The 15,196-nt window shown below is 42.8% G+C and overlaps 1 protein-coding gene across 1 annotated transcript in view; it reads left to right on the top strand.

The window, feature by feature from the left end:
• The window catches only part of LOC146785045 (chymotrypsin inhibitor-like), a 78,115-nt gene extending 64,078 nt beyond the window's left edge, over positions 1-14,037 (top strand). The window contains exons 3-4 of the mRNA XM_085636024.1: positions 1,625-1,698; positions 13,885-14,037. Of these exons, the coding sequence (XP_085492150.1) occupies positions 1,625-1,698; positions 13,885-13,930 (120 nt within the window). The 3' untranslated portion in view covers positions 13,931-14,037. The remainder of the gene's footprint in view (positions 1-1,624; positions 1,699-13,884) is intronic.
• Positions 14,038-15,196: the final 1,159 nt, after the last annotated feature.

The raw sequence follows: 15,196 nt of genomic DNA, 5'->3' as shown, positions 1-15,196 counted from the left end.
GCATTGTTGGGTGGAAATCTAAAGCTAAACATTCACTAACTGAGAGAAAAATACTAACACTGATTTGGTTGCCATAGAATACCATGTCTAAGAACCATCTTCATGTTGCCATACGCGCAAAAGATGGCAAATCTAATGCACCCATGTTCAGTGGTAAAGTTTGCAGGAGGATGTTAGCCCTAGCAGGATATGATTGTAGTAGAAGACAACAAACCTGCACGATCAGATGCTAAAGTGGTCTGGAAGGAAATGGGCTCCACATTAAAATCAATAACGTCCACCCTAACACTCCAATCGAACAAGTTGGAAGTTCAAGTTGACATAATAAAAACTGTGGAGTTGTATTGGGTAGTGATTGATTTCAAGTTGAAAACAAATAAACCTATGAATAAATAAAATAAATCGACAAAATGATGTAGCACTGACAACTAGTGACGTCCATTATTGTTTAATGACGCTCATTGCCAACAGTATTGCACAGAGGTGTGGCTGGTTTGGAGTTGAACGAAGCTAAATCATTGAAAGAGCCACTCACCCATTCAAAAGGTAGATACATCGATGTCATGTCAACCGATGTAATATCAACAGTGCCTGAGGGTAGCAGAGAGAAGGGCCTCTAAGTCTACGTGTAGCAAATGCAACACATTATTAGAGAAGCTGGCATCTTTTACTGAACTCTTAAGTTTATTTCATGTAAGACACCAGTAGCTCATTCAGGCCAGGTTTTGACCTTTGTCGTGTGGTACTTTCAGTTTTTCTTTTCCATTTTAAGTGGAGACAAAAAACAGGACTTGGTGAGTTACTCACATTTGACATATGGCAAATCTCTTGATTTATAATTTTCGATTATGCTAATTGCAATATTTTACTACGCTTTTTGTGGCCCATCAAGCCTCAAAGATCTGTTTTTTTTTAATGTAAAACTCTTTATTCTTTAATGGCTTTACCCGCTCAGTTCAATCAAGTATATATACTGTGAGCCCTGCATGCACGTTGTTATTTACAGATTAGTTAACATCCTTAAAGCAGTTGGAATATTCTGCCCCTGAAAGGCTTGTTTCGTATATTGAGTTGTTAAACATTTCTAGATATAATACGTGTCTACAAGTTTACTTACACGTTTACATGTAGCAGTGTTGCAGCACTATGTTAAGACCACATCACCAAACCACATGTCCCTCATCCAACATCTCCATTTAGGTCAAACTACAACTACCACCTTTTTCGATTATACAGTCCAAATGGGCTGCCAGGAACCCGATGCATGCAAGAACACTGCAAACTCGTCGCAGATCTGAAGAGTTATATACATGCTGCAAACCAAGGCAATATAGCATCCATACTCATTCATTGTAAAGTGAACAGGCACAACATGCACATGTCATTGGAATGTTCAGGGTGCTCTCCATGTTTCCGTGTTAGTTACTGATGGGGAGAGGGGCGTGAGCGCAGAACCCAGAGAGGAGTACATACTGTGCACGACTTGTATTTATTTACTCTCTCGCTTCTCGGTTGCCATACTTCAAAAGTCCACATCAGCAAGTTAATGATTGCCAGTTGCTAGCAATGTCAAGATTAACAGAACGACTTAATGATTCTTCGTTACTGCTGTTTTGTTTTCCAGCCCGTCTGTTTTGAGTCGGCTGCTTCCTTGTGCCCCTTGAACGCCAATGAATGTCTGCTCTGCGCGCAACGAATGTAAGATGTTCGAACTCTAGTTACCTCTTCACTCTTGACACCGAACAGCCCACGGCATCATTTTTGAGAAAAGAAACCATGCTTTTACCATTTGGATCCCCCAACTACGTGGGCATGATGGTATACTATGCTTACATTATTTCATGCGAATGTGCCATATGATCTAAAGTAGATACCACACGTGAGAGGCAAAGGGGGGTCCTATACACATGGGAGGTTGACTACAGTACAATGATTATATGCTATAAGTGACACGGAGGGTCTGAAATACCAGGTAAGATGTGGAAGGCTTTGGGGTCTTCATTATGCACATGACAAACACTTAATATGTATAAGTATGCCAGGAAACAAAATACGGGACTCAATGATTAAATGCGCAGAAATGGTTCCTGGCCTCCAAGCTAATGCTTCAATGGAAAAATATCTGGCCATGCACACATTTATGCTGGAAAAGAATCCAGCATTCCCACTTTTGAGAGCAAAGTGAAGGAGAATAGCAAGAACAAGGTTGCCTTTCTCAATCTACATCAAAAGTGTGAGAACCTTTAAACCAGGTAATGCAAAGTAATCTTACAATCATGGGGATCTGAGAGGTGTTAGGCAGTGTTGCAGAGATTCTGCCCATACACAGACCTATGTGCAGGAAAACAGGACCTTGGTGTATAGGAGTTGTACCTTCCTAACACATTAGTACCCAAAATCCCAAAACCGACTAGGTATAGAGTCTCATTCGTTCTCCTACATAATCACAGAGCTACAAATGATTAGACAACCCAGAACACAACACACCGACTCTCTCAGGAATCTCAGGAGCAAGGCATACCCTTTCGCTCACTCACTAAGGATTGGCAGAGTCACTGTAATAGTTCAAAATGTTTATTTTAACTATCATACTCTATAATGCAGTATACAAGCCACTGAATCAAAAAGAAGGGGGGGGGGGGACCGAGGAGCGAATTACGGTCCAGTGTCCTTGCTCCTCTTTCATAATACTTAAACCAAAAGAGGACACTGTTCCTAAGGCTGGCTATCGGGAGTTAGCCAATAGCCATAGCCAGGAAAGAGCAAGAGGGGAGAGAAAGACCTAGGTATAGAAAGGGACCCACTAACAAAGAGGAAGAATTAGTCTTGCCTCATGTTGCCCTCACACACCCAGAAGGATGTCATGCTTCATCATCGGGCATTGGCTCCTCGTAGGGCCCGGCGCTGCAATGCCCTACGGGTCCCCCGGAGGGTCACTTTGGCGGAGCTCTTTTAAAAAAAATGCCGGATGGTGCCTGAGGGTATGCGGGGTGTGGGTCCAAGTAAAGAGGGGAAAAGGTGGGTGCAAAATTAAGTAAAAATATGATCAGGGGTTGCTAAGGCCAAAGCTAAAAACGGGAATAGTGGCCGTTAAAAACAAATTAGATTCCCATGGGTAAACGATTACCCCAACAGGGATAGATATACCTGTAGTAGAGCGACATGTTTCGCGCCCCTATTGCCACAAGGGTCGTATGGCGCTTCTTCAGGATCAAAAGAAGAATGTGGTGAAGTGCACGTGAAGTGAGTAATTTAAAAACATATACCCTCATACTCAATCAGGGCGAGCCAGCTTCCTGTTTCCCATACAGGGCGGCGGTAGATTGCATATGCTCCTGATATGCTCCTGATAGGTACCCAGCATAATCAAGAGAATACCTGCTGTGGTCAGAGACGCTGGACTGCCACACCTACTCGGAAATAGTCTCCGGGTGCTGGTTACAAAATACCTGCCCCGTCCATGCGTGTGATTAACCTGTAATTTGCAGGAGATGTTCTATCCCCTCCTTTGTATACTGGTGTGATTTGTTAGCCTTGCCAGCTAGGTGGGATGTGATTTAGTTGCCTCATTTCTTTAAATAATCTTGTTAGATGGTTACTCCAGAAGGATGGGTCATTTAAAAAAAAATACTTGAGGAATTCCATTGGGCCCTGGCACACCATCTGTCCATTCTGTCCATTAATAGTTCTTTTTGCACCATCTCCTCTGCCTTTCCATATTATTCTTGTGAAGTCTTCTGCTAGATAAGCAGAGGTGTCTGATTTTACCTTTGGGTAACGAGTACCATCTTTGTCATAATTCATTATTGTTTCTTCTGCTGGCAACACAGATATTACTTTTAGGTAGCAAGTGCAGTCTTTTTTTTGTGTGGAGTTTTCAACACTTCCTTTCAAAACCTCTAGTTCTTGGTGATATACGTATTCTCGCTGCTTACTAGTTGGGTTTTCAGAAGTTGTAGTTTCTGTAAATCTTTTTGTAAGGAACTTTGCCCACTCATGTTCTTGTACTGTTTGAAGTTAAACAGATAACAGGCCTGTTCAAGTTGTTAATTGTTTCCCAAAATGTGCTGGAGTTATTTTTTTGGGCATTATTTAGTAGCTTTGTCCAGATTTTTTCGGCACTGCTTCTTTTATCTTCCCATAATTTCTTTTTGTACAGTTTCTTCAGTTTGTGTACATTGTCCCATGCTGTTTGATCCAGGTCCATTCTTTCTAAATCTCCTGATGACTTTTTTAATTCGCCTTTCAGTATGTGAACCTCACTTGTTGATACCTTATTGTTTTTATATCTGAGTACCTGTTTTTGTTTTCCAGACATTAATGTTGTTAATTTCGCTGTGAAGTTTACCCAGGCTTGTGTCTAGTTGGGCCCCCATTTTCACTTACTGTTATAAGCCCCGGTCACATGTTTTGGAGCTCCTCAGTGGTTTTACTAGGTCATTTAGGCAGTTTTAGATAAATTGAGTGATTACTTCCCTCTGTTGCCTGATTAATCTGGTGTTTAGTTAAGTTTAGGTTAAAATAAATGTGTTGGTAGGAGCGACCACGACTAGTGGAGAATTCAATTGAGAATTGGAGCTGAAGAGGGCACAATGGTAAAGAGATTATGTGTACTCAAGTCTGGATCTCATCAGCGCTCCAAGAACAGTATGTTTGGGTGGGATGTCATCTGTTGTCCTGCCATTTATGACTCTCATTCCAAAATATTCTAATGATTTTACCAGATGTCGGCCTGTGTGATCAGGAAGTTCAGTCGTAAATTGGTTTTGAGGTTGACATTCCAGTATTAGTTGTAAGCAGCTAGTTTATCATCTTCGTTTGGGGAGTAGATTACATTAGAGTTGAAGTCTTCTGTCAGCACTATGTCTCAGGAGGGGTAAGTGCCCCTTGTGTCAGAGATTGTGGCTATTAACCCCTTCGGTGCTCATGACGGAACGGTTCCGTCATGAGCGTCGGTTGAGCTGTGCTCATGACGGAACCGTTCCGTCATGACCACGCCCACGCAAGAAACGGTCAGCGCTGAGCGGGAATCGGCGCCGCATTGAAGGGGTTAAAAGGGCATTGTGAGTTTTTTTTTATTGTGCCTTTGGGTGTGCATAAGTGTTAATCAGTAATACTATTCTTGGTTTCTAAGTGACGTGTAGCGAAAATGTAATTAATTGGGCCTGGAAGAGGCTATCTGTTCCGATTTGATGTTTAGGGCTGTGGGCACATAGACCTCCAGGTCCCCTTTCGGGCGGCTGTGTTTCCTGTGTTTCTCTGCTCGTATGTTGTAATGTGTGAAACCTGCAACTAGTAAGTCCTCCAGTGCCCATGACTCCTGGAGGACAAAACACCATAGGAAGATCTGGTGTTCTATTTTACCTTCTTTGCTATGGTATTCAACATTTCATTAGGATGGAAAGGCATTAAGCATACACTGAGCTGCTCTGCTCTTTAAGTAGGTCGGACTTGATATGCCCACCTGTATATACATATTTGACATATTGTCTGACTGGATTTTTTCTGATTAATTCATTTAGGCCTGTGTTCTAGTACAAAGTTTGTAGCATCAATAACTGTGAATAAATGAAAAAGAGTTTGGTATGATGGAATTCAATAAGCATTGATGTGTGGAGAGTGTGACTAGTGTGCTGGGTGCATGGGAGTGGGGAGCAGTAACAGCATTGTTCTTCATGTTCAACGTTAAATGTTCTCAGGCGTTATCAGTGGGGTTGTGGTAGTTGCCCTAAAGCAAACAGTGTATGGGAGGGGGTGAGGTGTTCAGGCCAGGACTTGCGTGGGGTGGGACATTCTAGAGTAAATAAACATCGGACAGTATAAATCTAAGTTTTCTTAGAGACTCATAAGGGTAGGGAGGGAGAAAATGTGGGAAGAAATGATTAGTTTTGAAATACACTTAAATGGGTAGTCTTAAGATAGTACCAGTGAACGGGAAAAGAAGGAAACATGCTCTTCAAAATGGGGTAGGAATCTTTCTGAGATCCATAAGCTCAATGGCCATTGGTGATTTTTCCTTACTTGGCACCCACCATGCTTTCTTGTAACAAATCCGTGCAAAGAAATTCTGCGAATAAACCCTGACCTAAACATGGTGGGACTTCAAATGCTGAAACCACAGTGGAGCTTTGGTGGATGGCCCATCAGGAAAAAAGTACTTTCTGAAACCTGGAATTTCTCACCCCTAAATGGTGTGGGAAGTGTATGAAGTGTGCTTTTAAGCAGCATAGGATACCTATTTACATACAGCTGTTATCCCTTTCCATAAAGCCATAAAGGGTGCTCATGGGATCTTAACTTTGACACAACTAGGAGATCCCTATGATATTAAGGAACTAAGGGGCATATGTACAAGCCCCTATCACCATAACAACATCACTTTCAGTGACATTGTGCTGACGATAGGGTCCCGCCTTATTTACAAGGCAGTGTTAAGCCAGGACCCAGCACCTGTGTTCTTTACCAAAACTTTACTGTTGTTTTTACAATTGGCATACCACTGGGCCAAGAGCTTTGTGACCAGAGAGGATCTCTGAGGGCTGCAGCATTTATTATGCCACCCTCAGAGACCCCTCACCTTAAATACCCACACACTGCCATTGCAGGCTTCATGTTTTGGTGCAGACCAAACTAAAGAGTCATCATGGCACACATCCCTGTGTGGCTTGCCCCCCAATGCTTCCTGTGGCATGGGTAAGCCATCCCTCTGGCAGGCCTTACAGCCTTAAAGCAAGGTGCACCATACCACAGCTGAGTGCATAACTGCATGAGCAATTTGTCCCTACAGTGTCCGTGCCACGTACAGACATTATGAGGAGAGTGAAGCCATTTTGAGTACATGGGCTAGGAGTTTGTAATTCAATACTCCACAGCTACATGATGGCTTTACTGAAACCTGTGACTTTTGGTACCAAACGTCTCAGCATAATAAACCCACACTTATCTCAGTTTTGGAATTACTATAAAATGCACTCAGAGGGCATCTTAGAGATGCCTCCTGAAAGTCAACCGACCTCTAGTGTTTTGGCTGACTGGTCCCTACCAGCCAGCCACCACCAGACAGGTTTCTGACCTCATGGGATGAGAGCCTTTGTGCACCCGGAGGTCAGAAACAAAGCCTGCTATCGGTGGAGGTGCTTCACACCTCCCCCTGGCAGAAACAGCAACATTTGATGGTGAGCCTCAAATGTTCTCACCGTGTGATATGCTGATCTGGCAGCTCCAACTAGTGAAGATGCCTGCCCCCTGTCTCAACCCCACTTTTGGCAGCCGGTGCAGCGGGAAAATTAGTAAGCAGAGTAGGCGTGGCCACCTCAGCTTGGCACACCCCTAGGGTCACCCGGAGCTGTTGTGAACCCCTCTCTTAGAAATTCCCCATCTTGAATTGAAGAATTAGGCCCAATAGGAACAGGGAGTGCCCCTCTCCCCAAAAGGAGGGGGCACCGAAAGGGTGTAGTCACACTAGGGGACAGTAGCCATTGGCTACTGGCCCCTTACCTCAGGAATGCCCTTAAATTTAGTATTTAAGAGCTCCCTTGAACCTTGTTCCTCAGACTAGATGGACCAAAAGAAGAAGACGGAAGACGACCACTGCCGGACCATGAACTGAACTGTTGCAGAATTAACCTGTCAAGAACCCCGCCACCTGTAGCTGGCTCGACAACTGGACCTGCTGTCCTTCCCGAAACACTGCCAGGCCCTCAAGAAACCCCGCATACCTTCCAGCCTGCAAACAATCTCCAAGAACCTGCCTTTGGACTAAAGAAGCTAGTCCCCAGCGTTGGCCAGTACAAAGACTGCAGTAGTTGAGGACTGACACTTGTGTCGACGTGACTTACTACTCCAAAAGGAACCACAAGGCCACAGCGGTAGAGGACCGACACTTTTGTCGATGCGACTCTGCCCTGCCAGAAGAAAGCACCACAGCTGAACGGCCTCCACGACCTACCAACTCAAGCTGACCGCAGCTTCGTTCCCAATTGCCTGTACCCTCCTCCAAGTGGCCCTGTCAGTCACCACCTGCCCCGCCTGCTGAACGGCAGCCTCTCCTGGGCAGCCCAACCTCAGCGGAACCCCTCCATCCCCTGCACATCTCCACCCCTATGACCGCAACTGCTTGGCTGGTGGTTCTGCCCTTCGATCTATAGTGATTTGCTGGTGATTATCCTGACGGTCCCTACGTTGGCAGCCTACTGAGTCCCATTCACCCCCATTGTTCTCTGCTGACCCCGAGAGCAGAACCTCATTGTGGGTATCGACTGCTGAGGTGTACATACTGAACTCTGCACCTGGCCACCCCAGTCCAGCTGATGGTGCAGTGCCCTTGGTCAGGGTCGCACTAACCCTGGAAGACTGCCAATGTAAGTTGTGTACTTACCAGCTGATGCCTAACACTGTTTTCCTTACTTAGGATTGTATTTTATCTATTATCTACAACAGTCTATCTTGTACCAATGTTACTGTTGGGAATTGACAATACCAAAGTACTTCGAAGACCTTAAAATATTCCTAATGCCTTTTTGAAAGTATTACCTGCCTGTAACTGAGTTCAGTTGCTTCCTAAAATAAAAGTAACTAAAGTAATATTTTTACCAAATATTGGTCTGGAGTTAGTCTTTGAGTGCGTGTTCCTCTCTTTTATGTGTGCACGACAAATGCATTCACACTACCGTCTGATAAGCCTAACTGCTCAGCCCAGCTACCACTAAATTGAGAGCAAGGTGTTATCTACTTTAACCTCTGCCATACCTTCGTACACTCACTGGACATGTGCACACTATACCTCTTTTTTGTATAGTATATACAGAACCGGTTTCCTACTAAGACCTTCACCAAATAAGAATAACATTGGAAAATTGGAAGTAGTGTAAAACAAAGAGCAGAATCCTTTGCATCAAAGAATCTTCAAGGTCCATCACCAAAGAAGAACTCTCTCATAGAGAGGTGACAGATGTGAAAATAGAGTGAAACTGCTACCTTTTCGACCTTCAGCAATGAAACTTCACCATATGAACAAGACGGATAAATGTTGAGAAACAGTCTAAAACGAAAAGGAAATAAATGGCGCCATAGAAAACTGGGATGAAAGAAACACTGAATTACTGAAAGGTATTTTACCCAAAATTACAGTGAAAAAAACAGCAAAGGAGATGATTCCTCTAGATGAAAATTCCCAGTTGTATTTAAGATGGAAAGGCCCATGAGATATAAATGAGAAGTCAAATTTGAATCAAACAGCCCTAATGTCTGAAGAGCAAAGAGCGAGACCAAGGCTAACTCAAATTAGAAAAATTCAGCAACCTAACTACCAAACTGATGCTATTACGCTTTTCAAAGATCCATGTAAATTAGTCATCAAAATCTTCGTTGAATATTGTCTGGTTGGCCCAAAGACTGTGAAACATTTTTGCGGGAGAAAAAATATATTTTTAGCTCTTTAATAAGAAAGTGTAAGTCAATGGCACAACTCCAAAAGGGGCGAAATTAGTATGAGTAACACACAACTGAAAAAAAAAAATCCCCAATATATGCAATATATCCCACCAGTGATAAGGGGGTTCACGTCCGAAGGTTTCACAGCGACCGGATATTCCACATCCACTGTTTAAGGATACCTAATAATTAATGAATATTCAGACTAAATTTCGGTGGAAGTAATCAAAATACCTCAAAATTTTGCGTAACACAAATTCGAAGGAGCAAGATACCACTGCTAAGTATCTTAAAAGAAAAGAAGAGAACAAGAGAAACTTGAGATTATTATTATATTTCAAAGGCTTCCTAATAGATTGGTACCAGGAAAGATGAGGAACGATAAAAATTCCGTCTCCTACTATTAAAAGCTAGGAGATTTGTAAAAACATCACAAATTATCTTTATAGGTCTCAAGGAGGTGTGCCTGCTAGGACCTCTAACAAAACAAAATGAAATCAATAGATTAGAGACGTGATTACTCGTATTTAGACAACACAGTGGGATGCTGGTCTGCCCTAAAAATAATTTAAAAGCAGTAAGTCTCCACCATCATTCCCTGACCTCAGCACCTTCCAATCCTTATCAGGAAGAGATGGATTTGTGTCTTGCTGACACTTTGGAGCATATCAACAAGCAGGCGATAAAAAATTATCGCCGCTTTTGTGGCCGTTTTCGTCCGAAAAGCGGCGATAATTTTATCGCCTAATCAGCAAGGTCACGCTAACGCGTGAAACCTTGCTTTAGCGTCAGGATTCGTAATGCCCAGCTTTGCATCTCTAATGAGATGCAAAGTGGGCGTTCCTGACCTGGCATGACAGGAGAAATGTCGCTAAGCGACTTTTCTCCTATCCGCAAGCCTAACGCTATGAAGCATAGCGTCAGGAAAAGTAGCGATAACCCCTGTTATCGCTACTTTCTTTACGCCTGCTTCAGGACTGACTTAGCCATGATATCCTATGGAAGGTGGATATCATGGCTAAGTTTGTGAGTCCCTATCAACTAGCTAACGTGAGATTATCGCTGGGTTTCCAGCGATAATCTCACGTTAGCCAGTTAGCGCTAGGATTTTTATCGCTGATGAGATAAGCGTTGCTAATAGCACGCTATCTCAGCGATAAAAATCGGCGGTAGCTGGCGATACTTATCCGAGCGCTAAGTGCGCTCAGCGATAATTATCACCGGTTGTTGTTGATATGCCTCATAGTTTGCAGACCCAAGCAGTAGACTTTGACAGCAGACCGATTGGCAGCTAAGTCGATGAGTAGGACAGGGTAGTTAAGAGTTTCATAAGCATGAGGTCTCTCCAAAACAGCACACTTTGAAATCCTTCACTACCTAACTCAGATATCTCGATTCCTAGGATGAGGAATCCCAAGCAAAGCGGCACGGACCAAAAGCATACCAAAGGTTTGTGTCCAGCAAATACCAGAACATCTGCTTGGACAATGTGAAGACTCACAAGAGAACAATCTCTAAGTACCCTGGTGGTGTCTCAGTGTCCAAAATACCAAACGTAACGTTCGATAACCTTGAGGAATGTATGGGTTTGTCCTCTACACAGTGCAAAAATAACTTCCTAGGCAATTAACATTTTTTGTATATTGCTATGTAAAACGTGTCTAAGTAGTATAGCCAAAAACAGTATTTAAAAATATCACATAAATGTTTATTGTTAATATGATTCTTACAGAATCATGGGCAAAATCAATAAAAAAAGCAATTCAACAATGCATTTATACATAGTATAGACATTCAATGTATTGATGTTCATTAAACAACAATTAAAAGTAGAAACAAATCTGTGGCCATATGATCATCTGGGTTTGTCCTCTAAACATATCATAGTGCTATATCGGGTACTGACTGTGGACCCTGGGGTTCTTAGTCAGGTGCCCAGAAGCAGGGTCGGCTTTCGCGCTGGTGGCGCCCAGTGCGAGAATCATTTTTGGTGCCCCGCCTCCCTTGACCACCTCCTTGGATTCTCTCACTACCACCGGGCAAAAGTGCCCCTCCTCTCTTCAATCATAAGCTATTGCTAAACACAGTCCCCACCCTTGAGGTCGGCACCCCCTCCATAGGTCAGTGCCCAGTGCCGCCGCACCAGCCACACTGCCCTAAATCCGGCCCTGCCCAGAAGCATACTTTCATTCCCGCGCAATATTTATGTAGCTATTGTTAGCAATCAAACAAACATAATGAAGGAAGCAGTACATGAAATAATGTCAGCCACCAGCGGTGGCCCAGGTCCACCTTTCATTCCATTGCATTTCACCCATGATGCCGCCCTAGACAGAAAACTGACATCTGCAACTCAGTCTTGGTCCTTCTCCAATAGGAACAGCCCAGCCCAAAGTGCTATGCAAGGTTCCCTTCAGACAGTTATACAGGCATCCCTGGACATATCCTTGTCTTCTTTGACTGAGTCGGCGAGTCCTGTGGCACAGTATCCACGTCAGGGCTTACCTGTTCACTATGTACTGTTCGTTGGATGCTTTTTCGGATGCATTTGCGAATTATGAAGGTACATTTCTTTCGTTTTTCAGCAATTATGGGACAAAGATACGATTGCAAAATGCGAGTTTTGATTTTTATCCTTATTGTGAGTTCATGTGAATTACGTTTAAGGACATTTCCTGAGAAATAGACAAAAGGCACCTATATGAATTCTGATTAGTGGGAAATGCAAGAAGTATATAGTTTTCCTTGTCCTATATGAGTCTTCTGTTCCATTTATTCAATGTTTCTAACTAGGAACATGTCGGGCCTAATAAATCAGTGACCGGAGACCTATTGCAAAATTGTGGTTTATTTTAAGTTACTTGCATTCAGAATGCTAAGTAACTGACCATTTCTAGAAAAACACCACTCACTTTTTACAATTTTCTATCGCATAAAAAAAAATGTTTTGAATATTTTGCACTTTCAGAGAGAATCAGCAACATTCACAAACTATGACTACTAAAGCCATCATCCTTTTATATAAAAAGATGCACAAATAATTATTAATGGTAAAGTGGTTTAAATATACACTATAAAAAGGGGTGAAAAAATGATTGACTGCCGAAGGGAAGACTCCCAAGAATATACTTAACACTGTAACAACCTCGTACGTTCTCTTTTATTTTGTATTTTTACATTCTGATGTGTAGCCTTGCCCTGACTGGTGCTCAAAGCTCTACCACTCTTGTCTTGTGGGTTGGTATAGAGATTTATCATACCAGAGTCTCAGAAGGTCTGACATGTTGAACACCTGAGAGCTTAAGTATATTAAATGATAGTGTTAGATGATATTTCGGAAATACCTGCTTCATGCAGTAATCATTTGTTTTAAAATTAGGACCTCATTGTTCATTGGGCGGATTGCAAATTGCGGGCGGAAAATACAAACTAGCTTTTAGCGGTGTGACTAATGTACTAATCAGTCGCTTTGCAAGATGTATATATGCAGAGTCACCAAACCTAGTGCATCCATCGAGAATATTAACAAGGCAGGGAGTATTTTGCGATCCTATATTAATGGATGTAAATGCACTTATAGAGGCCTTTGACGGACAGTAGACCTACATAGCCACCCCCATCATCAGATATATATTTTTTAAAACAGCCCACGTGCCTTAAGTTGCTTCAGATGTTAGGAAGTCTTTGGAGAGCAAGAAGTTGTGCTCTCGACCACTGTCAGTTACCACTCCAGTTTGGGTGTCGGTAACTGATCAGTGGTTGTGACCACATTTGCAGTCACAAATTGTAGCTATTTGTCATAGTGACTTACAAATTGGGGCGGCACATCCCTTCTAAGTCACTTCCTATATCCGATTTAGAAAGGGTAAAATGCTTCTCCCAATTTAGAAACAGTTTCCAGCTCATAAAATGGCAATTGCACTTTGTCAAAAGATATTTTGCCATTACAAACCTAGTAACCCGAGCGAATTCCAGGCCCTGCATCCATAAAATACCTTTGCGCATCAGACCCCTAATGCATAATACAAAAGTGTTGGGCATATCTAATAATATATATGACATCTTACTATCAGACAATTTAACAGTACTCAATTTAACAGCCTCGGAAGATGAACAGGGGAGTAAGCCAGGCTAGAATCTTCTGAATGGGGAAAACTACGAAGCTCCCCATCCACCCACTTTTCAGACCTTTATTTATGTCCATACTCCCAACCTAGCCCTCTCTCTGGAACCAACTCTAACCTTAGCCATTATTTTAGCAGAATACTCCAGGCTGTACATCCACGTAGTACTAATAATTGCTAATCCCTCGCCTTTCTCCTGAGCTATTCCTAGTATTTTTTTCGAATATGCATACATATGTATCCTAGATGAAACTAATCAACAAATGTTATCTTTTTTATAAAATGCACTACTTCAAATAATTCATAATTTCTTATGCTTTTATTCCAGGAAAAAAAAAATGGACATTCGTATCTACAAGAATGGATCATGCTGAAGAAGCCCAGTTCCAGAGAGGGTTATGATTTAAAGATGAGTTTTAGTCCAATTAATGGCTGCATAATAACTGCAATGTGACCTTAAATAAAACTCTTGATTGAAATATTTCAATTCTCTGCTTTGTGGTACAATTGTCCTTTTTCTTTTTAATATCTACCAATCTGATAATGTGCCTTGCATTGATCCTTCTATGATTTCTTATCCCCAATGCCTTCTAAATGTCAAACATTGCCTAAAAACACACATGTTCCTTTCATTTCTGTTTTGAAAACTTGCTGAATCTGCAGAAATCTGTAGGAGAGTATGATCTGCTTCTTATATTTACCCCCACTTTTTGCAGATTTTTCACTGTTTTTCGACTTTAGTCTGGCTGGGGCCCTGCTGACCAGGACCCGAGCCTAGCTGCTTCCTCTCTAAATTGATTCCCAGTACTTTAGGTACACTCCAGATTGGATTCTGGGGTACCCTTGTAATCCCCTAGTATATGGTATATGGATGCAGCCAAACCATATACGCTTAAGTTCATTATAACCAAACGGAAAATGCTAACTCTGGGATGGCTGCACAAAAACATGTCGTGTTTGATGTCAAACACCTTGGGATCATAACCCCACACCAGTAACTGGTGTGGGGGTATGATCCCACCCTTCTAGAGGGAGAGACATGACAGCACTGGTAAACCCGGTACCAGCTAACAGAGCCCTGGCATCACAAAATGGATGCTGCCAGCCACAGACACAAGTCTGCCCTCCTGCTGCTGGACGAAACTCCAGCAGGGGAGGCCTGGACAATAGATTTCCTGTCACAGGGAAGTGTCACCACCTCCCAGACAGGCTTTAGTGTATTGGGGCTGGGTGGGTGAACTCCAAGAGTCCTTTGAAGTCAAAACTGGGGACACATTTGGTGTCCCAGTGCATAGTCCAGCTCAAACCGGTTGCAGGTGCTACCAGCCCCTGCTCTGGCGTGAAACTGGACAAAGGAAATGGGTGTAGCCACCCCTCTTTCCTGACCCTCCCATAGGTGGGTCCCTAGAGTTTGTCCAACCCCTTCCTTGGGTATAAGAAAGGAACCCCTGCTTTAGGACTTTAGATTACACATGGATGAAACTCTGATACTGAATCCTGGAACTTCGATGATCTACATTGAATTAGATGACTGAAGAATATCCCTTGGAGTAAAGGAGTTACTCCCCTGCAAGGCAGGCACCCAAGACACATCTGATCGGTTTGCATCTCTTAAGCTCCCGCTGGACTCCAAAGAATTT

This window comes from Triturus cristatus, chromosome 11 (assembly GCF_964204655.1).
Source record: "Triturus cristatus chromosome 11, aTriCri1.1, whole genome shotgun sequence".
Lineage (NCBI taxonomy): Eukaryota > Metazoa > Chordata > Amphibia > Caudata > Salamandridae > Triturus > Triturus cristatus.
Note: the sequence above shows the minus strand (reverse complement) of the source record. Positions and strands in the feature narration are given on the sequence as shown.